General features: G+C 69.4%; 4 protein-coding genes and 1 pseudogene across 5 annotated transcripts; 2 read left to right on the top strand and 3 right to left on the bottom strand.

Annotated features, from left to right (window-relative positions):
• Window positions 1-28: 28 nt before the first annotated feature.
• Window positions 29-3667, top strand: MSY001_0822 (annotated as a pseudogene). Its single transcript has one exon. A coding segment is annotated over exon 1 (3639 nt).
• Window positions 3668-3702: 35 nt separating this feature from the next.
• Window positions 3703-5281, bottom strand: MSY001_0821 (uncharacterized protein; the record flags this gene model as incomplete). The annotated part of the gene is given in 2 exon segments (XM_018885911.1): window positions 3703-3730; window positions 3750-5281. 2 exon segments carry the CDS (start codon window positions 5279-5281, stop codon window positions 3703-3705), a joined length of 1560 nt encoding a protein of 519 aa, XP_018739437.1.
• Window positions 5282-5340: 59 nt separating this feature from the next.
• Window positions 5341-6513, bottom strand: MSY001_0820 (uncharacterized protein; the record flags this gene model as incomplete). Its single annotated transcript, XM_018885910.1, has 2 exons — window positions 5341-6431; window positions 6453-6513. 2 exons carry the CDS (start codon window positions 6511-6513, stop codon window positions 5341-5343), a joined length of 1152 nt encoding a protein of 383 aa, XP_018739436.1.
• Window positions 6514-6639: 126 nt separating this feature from the next.
• On the top strand, window positions 6640-8413 carry MSY001_0819 (uncharacterized protein; the record flags this gene model as incomplete). Its single annotated transcript, XM_018885909.1, has 2 exons — window positions 6640-6816; window positions 6872-8413. The coding sequence occupies 2 exons, from the start codon at window positions 6640-6642 to the stop codon at window positions 8411-8413; spliced, it is 1719 nt and encodes a 572-aa protein (XP_018739435.1).
• A 22-nt stretch (window positions 8414-8435) lies between these two features.
• Window positions 8436-9093, bottom strand: MSY001_0818 (uncharacterized protein; the record flags this gene model as incomplete). The annotated part of the gene is made up of 5 exons (XM_018885908.1): window positions 8436-8485; window positions 8577-8689; window positions 8713-8787; window positions 8813-8871; window positions 8899-9093. 5 exons carry the CDS (start codon window positions 9091-9093, stop codon window positions 8436-8438), a joined length of 492 nt encoding a protein of 163 aa, XP_018739434.1.
• Window positions 9094-9269: the final 176 nt, after the last annotated feature.

The raw sequence follows: 9269 nt of genomic DNA, 5'->3' as shown, positions 1-9269 counted from the left end.
CGCGCTCGCCGCCGCGTGCGCGACCGAGGCCGTGCGCGCGCGTGCCGAGCAGCTGGTGTGCCTCCTCACGCACGCCGCGAGCGTCGTCGCCGCGCTGCCCGCGCGCGGCCGGGCGGCGTGGGCGCAGGAGCTGCGGCACTACCTGGTGGGGGAGCGTGTGGAGGTGCGCATCGCGCACGCGTCGTTCGAGTACGGCTTTGAGCTGCAGGGCGCGCGGGAGCGGCTGGTGCAGACGCCGCTGACGACGGCCGCGTACACGACGCTGGCGCAGGCGCTCGCGGCGCGGCGCGGCGGCGCGCCGTTTGGGCCGGCGGGCACCGGCAAGACCGAGACGGTCAAGGCGCTCGGTGCGGAGCTGGGCCGCCCGGTGCTCGTGTTCAACTGCGACAGCCAGTTTGATCTGCGCGCGATGCGGCGCCTGCTTGTCGGCCTGGGGCGCGTGGGCGCGTGGGGCTGCTTCGACGAGTTCAACCGGCTCGACGAGCATGTGCTCTCGAGCGTCTCGCAGCAGGTGCAGGCGATGCAGCAGGCGCTCGCCGGCGGGGCGGACGCGGACGTGCGGCCGAGCACGGGCCTGTTTGTCACGATGAATCCGGCGTACGCGGGGCGCTCGCGCCTGCCGGACAACCTCGTCAAGCTGTTCCGCCGCGTCGCGATGACGCAGCCGGACGCCGCGCTGATCGGGCAGGTGCTGCTGCGCGTGCATGGGTTTGCCGCGGCCGAGGCGCTCGCGCGCAAGATGGTGCTCCTCTTCCGCCTGTGTGCGGAGCAGCTGAGCGCCGCGCCGCACTACGACTTTGGGCTGCGTGCGCTCAAGGCCGTGCTGGTGCGCGCGGGGCGCCTGCGCCGCGCGTGCGACCTGGACGACGCGAGCGTGATGGCGCACAGTGTGCAGGACACGGTCGGCCCGCGCCTCGTCGCGGCGGATGTGCCGCTCTTTGCCGAGCTCGTGCGCGACGTGTTCCCCGGCGTCTGTGCGGCGCCCGCGCCCGACGCGGCGCTGCGCGAGGCGCTGCGCGGCCACGACGGCGCGTTCGTCCACAAGGTCGAGCAGCTGCACCAGGTGCTGCAGGTCGCGCAGGGCGTCGTGCTGGTCGGCGCGGCCGGCACCGGCAAGACGAGCGCGTGGCGCGCGCTGCTCGCGGCGCTCGAGCGCGTCGACGGCCGCCCCGGCGTCGCGCATGTGATCGAGCCCAAGGTGCTCACGAAGGACGCGCTGTACGGGCACCTCGACCCGACGACGCGCGAGTGGACGGACGGCCTGTTCACGCACACGCTGCGGCGCGCGCTCGAGGCGCGCGAGCGCGGCAGGCGGCACTGGATCGTGTTCGACGGCGACCTCGACCCCGAGTGGGTCGAGACGCTGAACAGTGTGCTGGACGACAACCGGCAGCTCACGCTGCCGACGGGCGAGCGCCTGCCCCTGCCCGAGCATGTGCGCTTGCTCTTCGAGGTCGACAGCGTGGCGTACGCGACGCGCGCGACCATCACGCGCTGTGGGATGGTCTGGTTCGCCAGCGACGCGGCGCACGGGCGGTGGCAGCACGTCCTCGACGCCGTGCGTGCGGTGCCTGTCGACGACGACGTCAGCACCGCCGCCGCCGCCGCCGCCGCCGCCGCTGCGCCGCTCCAGTGCGCCGAGGCGGTGGCGCCGTTCCTCGAGGCGGACGGCCTGCTCGCCGCGGCGCTGGGCGTCGCCGCGACGTTCTCCCACGTGATGGCCCCGAGCGAGGCGCGGTCGCTCGTGACGCTCACGGCGCTGCTGCGCAGCGCGGTGCGGCAGGTGCAGGCGTACGCGGCGCGGCACCCCGACTTTCCGCTCGCGGCGTCTGACGTGCATCTGTATGCGCGGCGCGCCTTTGTGCTGGCGCTCGTGTGGGCGCTCGCCGGCGACGCGCCGGCGGCCGCGCGCGTCGCGCTCAGCGACACGGTGCGGCGCCACGTGATGGAGGAGCTGCCCGGCGCGCGGGGCGAGTCGCTGCTCCTGCACGACGTGAGTGCGGCGCCGGGCGCGCCGTGGCATGCGTGGGCGACGCGCGTCGCGCCCGTCGAGGTGGACGCGCGTGCGCTCACGACAGGCGACGTGGTCGTGCCAACGGTCGATACGGTGCGGCACGAGGGCGTGCTGCATGCGCTCCTCCAGGACGCGCGGCCTGTCGTGCTGTGTGGCCCGCCCGGCTCGGGCAAGACGATGGTCCTGCTCGCGGCGCTGCGGCGCCTGCCGGACGTGGATGTGGTGACGCTGAACCTGTCGTCGCAGACGGCGCCCGACGCGCTGCTGCGCACGCTCGAGGCGCACTGCCAGTACGAGCCGACGCCTGGCGGGCAGCGCCTCGCGCCGCGCGCGCCTGGCCGGCGGCTCGTGCTGTTTTGCGACGAAATCAACCTGCCCGCGCCGGACAAGTACGGCACGCCGCGCGTGCTGGCGCTGGTGCGGCAGCTCGTCACGCAGCGCGGCTTTTGGCGGCAGCGCACGTGGGTCGCGCTCGAGCGCGTGCAGGTCGTCGGCGCGTGCAATCCGCCGACGGACGCGGGGCGCACGCCGCTGCCCGCGCGGCTCCTGCGGCATGTGCCGGTGGTGCTGGTGGGCTACCCGTCGGCCGCGGCGCTCGAGCAGATCTACGCGACGCTCGCGCGTGCGCTCCTGCGCCGCGCGCCCGCGCTGCGTGGGTACGCGGACGCGCTGGCGCGCGGCATGGTGCAGTACTACGAGGCGACGCAGGCGCACTTTACGCCGGCGCAGCACGCGCACTACGTGTACTCGCCGCGCGAGCTGACGCGGTGGATGCGCGGCCTGCACCGCATGCTGCCGGACGACGGCGTGAGCCTCGAGGAGCTCGTGCGGCGCTGGGCGCACGAGGCGCAGCGCGTGTTCCAGGACCGGCTCGTGACGCCCGCGGACCGCGCGTGGAGCGAGGCGGCGCTCGACGACGTGGCGCGCGCCGTCTTCCCCGGCGTGGACGTCGCGCACGTCCTCGCGCGCCCGCTCCTGTACTCGGACTGGCTCTCGCGCTCCGTCGAGCGCGTCGAGCGCGGGGCGCTGCGCTCGTACGCGCAGGCGCGGCTGCGGGGCTTTGCGGACGAGGCGCTCGACACCGAGCTGGTCCTGCACGACGCGGTGCTGGACCTCGCGCTCGCGTGCGACCGCGTGCTGCAGCAGCCGGCCGGGCACCTCCTGCTGGTTGGCGTGGCGGGCTCGGGGCGCACGACGGTCGCGCGCTTCTGTGCGTGGCTGCGCGGCCTCACGCTGTACAGCCTGCCGTGTGCCAAGTCGTACGATGAGGCGCGCTTTGACGACGACCTGCGCGCGCTGCTGCGGCGCGTCGGCGTGCGGGGCGAGCGCGTGTGCTGGACGCTCGACGAGAGCCAGGTCGCGGCGCCGTCGCGCGTGGAGAAGCTGAACACGCTGCTGGCGAATGCCGACGTGGCGGGCCTGTTTGAGGGCGACGAGTACGCGTCGCTGCTCTCGGCGCTGCGCGAGGCGGCGCAGCGCGAGGGCCTCGTGGTGAATGCAGACGACGAGCTGCTCGCCTTCTTCCGCGCGCAGATCGTGGCGCACCTGCATGTGGTGCTGACCATGACGCCGGCGCGGCGCGACGTGGCGGCGCGGGCCGCGGCGGCGTCGCCTGCGCTGCTGAACCGGTGCACCCTGGTGTACTGCTGGTAGCTAGATAGGGCTATCGAGCGTACGCACAATGTCTGTTAGCATGTTGTTGGGGCCCAGGATAAACTCGCCGTGGTGGAACGACGGCCGGTGCTCGATCACGTCCTTGAGGCCGGCGCGCGAGAGGCACTGGATCACGCTCGAGGCCTTGACGACCGTGTCGGCGCCGCCCAGGTAGATGCGCACGGGGTGCTGCCGGCGGTCGGGCATCTCGTCGGTGAGGAGCACGTTGGCGGACCAGTCAAAGTGGCGCATGAGCAGGTTCGCCGTGCCGAGCTCGCGCGCGACAAAGTAGCGCAGGACAAACTCCACAAACGAGTCGGCGGGCTTGTACAGGAAGCGGTAGCAGATGTGCGGCGCCCACAGCTGGAAGCACACCGGGTCCACGAGCAGCGAGCGGCGCACGAGCGCCGGGCCCCACGCGCGCAGGAGCCACGTATGCAGGATCGTGCCCATGCTGTGCGACAGGATCGAGACGCCGCACTGGTCGAAGCCGTGGCGCTGGAGCATCCGCATCACCGCCGCACACGCCTCGGGCGCCTGCCAGGGGCGCAGGAAGCGCGGCGAAAAAAAGTCGTACGACATCCACGGCTGCAGCGGCACGAGCAGGGGGCGCGACGCGCGGCGGCCGCCCGGGCACAGCAGCCCGTACATCACGGTCGCATACTGGACGACGCCAAAGCCCAGGCCGTGCAGGAGCACGGCCGGCAGCGGCACCTCGCCGCGCGCGGAGCGCTCGGGCGTCCAGCCGTCCGGCACGTACACGAGGTACGGCAGGTCGCCGATCCAGTGGCGCTCGAGGCCGAGGCCGCGCAGCACGGCGAGCGCCGCGTGGGTCAGCAAGAACGTGCCCGCGTAGAGGAGCAGCGGGCGCGTGTGCACATGCACGGGATCGAGCGTGAGCATCATCACGCGCTTGGCCTTGGCCTCCTGCGGCGTCAGCTGCACGTCCTCGGGGAACGGCAGGCCACGGCGCGCGGCGAACAGCTCGACGGTGTGCTCGACGATGCGCATCTTTTCGTCGTCCATGTCCAGCTCCACGAACTCCTGGCCAAAGAGCGACCATGCGAGCCAGTCTTGCACGTCGCGGCGCGAGATGTGCTCGGGCGCCACGCCCAGGAACCAGCCTGCCATCTCGTAGCGGAACTGCACGGCGCGGGGGTCGTTGTACGGCAGCGCCTGCGTGAGTGACGGCATCTCCCCCTGGCTGCCGTAGCGCACGAGGGACTTGCGCTCCAGCTCGTCGAGGCCGTCGGTGAGCGACGAGGTGATGGCCTGCACGACCGATCGGCGCGTATTTTTGTGGCCTGCCTGCCGCGCCTGGATGCGCCGCGCCAGCAGCCGGTAGTATGTCGAAAACGCCATCTCAATGAGGGCCCACACAAACAGGCGCCGCAGGCTCAGTACGCGCGCAAGGCGTGGCCGTAGCTGGACGGCCGGTGGCAGCCGCGCCGTGAACAGCAGGCGGCACAGCTCCGTGGGGTTGTGCGCATAGTACGCCCTTATGCCTACGAATGCCAGCACGTACAGCCACGAGAGGGGCACGAGGCCCCACAGCAAGAGCACCAGCAGCTGTGCAACGGCCTTCGGCGGCTGTCGCTTCAGCAGGGCGCGCATCGTCCGTGGAGACCCCGCGTCGTGGAGCGCCGGCGCGGAAAATGAGACGCACGTGGCAACTACAGAGCCACCGACTTGGCGCGGAACGGGAACGGCCCGACCGAGGCCTCCGCCGCGCGCGCGTCGGGGCGGCGTGCCTCCGCCGCCATGCGCGGCGTCTCAAAGCTGTTCATGCCCGAGAGGCCCCAGCGCGCAAGGAGGGCCTTGTCCTCGTCCCACGACGACGTCGGCGTCGTGAGCATGCGGTGGCCCGTGAACACCGCATTCGCGCCCGCGAGGAAGAGCATCGCCTGCTCCGACTCGGTGAACATATGGCGGCCAGCAGCCAGGCGCACAATCGAGGTCGGCAGCACGATACGCGCGGTCGCCACCGTGCGCAGCATCTCCTGGAACGTGACGGGCTCTTGGCCCTCCATCGGCGTGCCCGGGATGGCCACGAGGGCGTTCACGGGGAAGCTCTCCGGCGGCTCCGGCAGGCGGCTCATCTCCCAGATCAGGCCGACGCGGTCCGCCTCGTTTTCGCCGAGGCCCAGGATACCGCCCGAGCACACCGCAATGCCCGCGTCGCGCACATTCGCGATCGTCGCGAGGCGGTCCTCGTACGTGCGCGACGTAATCACTTGCCCATAGTACTCGCGGCTGGTATCGAGGTTGTGGTTGTATGCGGACAGGCCAGCCTCCCTCAGCTGCTGCGCCTGCTCCGCAGTGAGCATGCCAAGCGTCGTGCACACCTCCATGCCCATGCCGCGGATCTCGCGCACCATGTCGAGAATGCGGTTGAAGCCGCGCTTGCGGCCACCGACCTCGCGCCACGCGGCGCCCATGCAGAAACGCGTGCTGCCGTTCGCCTTCGCGCGGCGCGCCTCCTCGAGCACAGCATCGACTTCCTCGAGCTTGGTCGCCTTGGAGTGAGTGTCGTAGCGGCTGCTCTGCGAACAGTACGCACAGTCCTCCGAGCAGCCACCCTCCTTGATGTTCATCAGCGTGCACAGCTGGATCTTGCGCGGATCATGGTGTTGACGGTGCACGCTCGCAGCCTGGAACACCAGCTCGAGAAGCGGCTGGTCAAACACCGCCTGAACGTCGCTGCGCTCCCACGCGCGGCGCGCAGGCGTACGCGGCGCCGCAGGGTCCGCCGAGGCCAGCGCTCCTAGCACAGACGTGCTCTTACCCCGACCCAAAATCAGGGATCCCCCCGTTCGAAGGCGCATCGATGTGCGTGCACACAGCATCGTCATGAGCAGACCTCGACCGCGCCGGGCGCCGCACGCAGCGAGTCCTCCACAGTCACGAGCTTCGGGTATGCCACGTGGCTACGTCGTCCGCGTGCGCCCGCGTGCCCCCTTCTCCCTCTGCGCATGGCGGACGTTTCGGTCTCAGAGGCGCCCCCCGCGCCGGACGCACAGCTCCAGCCTGTGCAGTACCCCACGTTCGAGGAAGAACTCGAGAACCTCGCGTGCCGCTTCATCGTCAACTTGCCGGCGAATGAGCTGACATCCATCGAGCGCATCGGCTTTCAGGTGGAGCTCGCGTACGTACGCGCCACTGACCCGCAGCCACTGGTTTTACCTCGACTACCTATGCCCGCAGAACCCTAATCTTCCGCAGCGTGCGCAGCGCAAGTTTACCGAAGAGCTGCTCCAGGTCGCGTCGCGCGCCGTGCCGCTCATCCAGCTGTACACAAGCAGCGGCCCGTCGAGCCTGAACAGCGCGTACTCCCAGTTTATCGAGTACAAGACGCGCGTGCCGGTGTGCGGAGCCATCATCCTCTCGGACGACTGGACGCGCTGCCTCCTCGTCAAGGGCTGGGGCAAGGGCGCCTCGTGGACGTTTCCCAAGGGAAAGATCAATCAGGACGAGCCGAAGCGCGACTGCGCCGTGCGCGAGGTACGCGAGGAGACCGGCTTCGACGCGAGCGAGTGGCTCCCTGAGGACAGCAAGGACTACTTCGAGCTCACGCAGCGCGAGCAGCGCATCCGTCTCTATGTGATCCCGGGTGTGCCCAGTGACACGCCGTTTGCGACACAGACGCGCCGCGAGATCTCACGCATCGAGTGGTTCAAGCTGGGCGACCTGCCGACCGCGAAGAAGCCAAAGACCCCATCCGCGGAGCGCGGCGGCAAGTTCTACATGGTGATGCCATTTGTCATGCGCCTCCGCCGCTGGATTCAGGCTAACAGGCGCACACACCCGCGACGCCCCGCGACGCCCGCTGCCAAGGACGAGAACCGTATCCAGGTCGACGAGCTCTTTGCGTCGGCAGCGCCTGCCCCGACTCGCAATGCGACGCCAGGCCTGATCAGCCTGCCGCCCTCCGCCCTCCGGCAGATGGCCGCACACGCCAAGGCTTCGACGCCCGAGCCCCGCAGCGCGCCCAAGGAACAGGCACCGCCATCGCTCCAGCCACTGCCGGCACCGCCGTCGAGCGCGGACACACAGCCACGTATGGACGGGACAACGGCACTGCGGGCGCTGCTGGGGATGCATCAGCCGATGCCCTCCGCGCGCAAGCCCGCGGAGGCGGCGCAGATGCCGCGCGCACCGGCGCCGGATCAGAATCGCCACACGCTGCTGTCGATCCTCAACGCATCAGCGCCCCAGGCACTCTCTCCGGCGCCGTCGACATCCCAAGCTCCGCCCCCGACACCGATGGCCCCCGGCCCCATGCCCCACCCTGGACCGGTGGTGCCGCCGAAAACAGGACCGACTGCTCTGCCACACACGCCAGGTCCCGTGCACCCTCTGACTCCCCCGCAGGCGCCGTCTGCGAGCGACTCGCACCGCGCGCAGCTCATGGCTAGCCTGCTGGGCCCGTCACGGCCGCCGGCAGGACAGGCCTCGCCTTGGCCACAGCCGGCCGAGCAGACGCCACAACCGTCCGCCCCACCGTCGCTGCTATCGACGCTCCTTGGCCCGGTCGCTGCGCCGCCCATGGGTCCTCCCGCTCACGCATCGCCAGCTTCCCGACCGGCGCCGCCGCTGTTTGCGCAGGCGCCGCCGCATGCTAACCCCGGCGCCCAGAACCTGCTCAGCATCCTGAATGGGCCCCCGACCCAGTCGCCGCCACCAAGCACGAGACCCGATGCATCGAATGCATTGCTAGCCACGCTTCTGCACGGACAAGAAAAGTAAGCGGGAAGATACCCGAGTACATCTACAGGAGCTTGAAGGTGCGCGTAAGCTGGTCCATCTGTGCGATCGGTGCTGCTGTAAGCGGACCTGACCTACCTGGCCCGATTCCAATCACGGTACGGCTCCCAGGGGCTACCTGTGTACGGCCGCTGGTGTTAGGGACCTTGCACGTACGCGTCCTGAATAACTTCCGCTGGGATCCCCGTCTTTTTAGCATCAGCCAGCAGCTGATCCATGCGTGCCTCGTCTGGGATCTTGATGGCGATCTTGGTTTGTCTGGGTCAGTATGCCTGGCGTACCCTCGGCGTTGCCATGCCAGTACATAGTCTGGTCGCTGCTTCACAGCCGCTTTGTACACAGCCAAGGTAGCATGACTGCATGTGAGCACAATAGACGTACCCGCACTGCGCGGCCATTTTTCCCTTGTCCATCTTTAAATCCATACGCACACCCAAAATCTAGGTGAGTCCAGTGTGTCTACCCACCATTTTGCATTCGCCAGAAGTAGCAGGGTCGGCGTCCTCGTCCATCACATTCAGATCATCCACGTCTTCGTCATCCGAGACCCACCATGTATGCGCCAGGACACCAACGGCAAATCCAAGTGCCAGAACGGCCACATACGTGAGGTGCCTCGAAGCGATCGTACGAGAAAGATGGTCCGTCCAAGAAAGCCACATCGCCCGTGCGCGAAAGAAAACCGCAAATGCACACTGATCTTCGCGCATTTTTTCTGTCCACGGCCCAACCTAGTGGGGTTTCGGCCGAGGAGGCCTGTGCGCCACCGCCCGCCTTTATATAAACAGGGCGCGATATACGCGGGACTTTATCTTACGCCACAATGCAAATTTTTGTT

The sequence above is a fragment of the Malassezia sympodialis genome, genomic scaffold (assembly GCF_000349305.1).
Source record: "Malassezia sympodialis ATCC 42132 genomic scaffold, msy_sf_3, whole genome shotgun sequence".
Classification (NCBI taxonomy): Eukaryota; Fungi; Basidiomycota; class Malasseziomycetes; order Malasseziales; family Malasseziaceae; genus Malassezia; species Malassezia sympodialis.
Note: the sequence above shows the minus strand (reverse complement) of the source record. Positions and strands in the feature narration are given on the sequence as shown.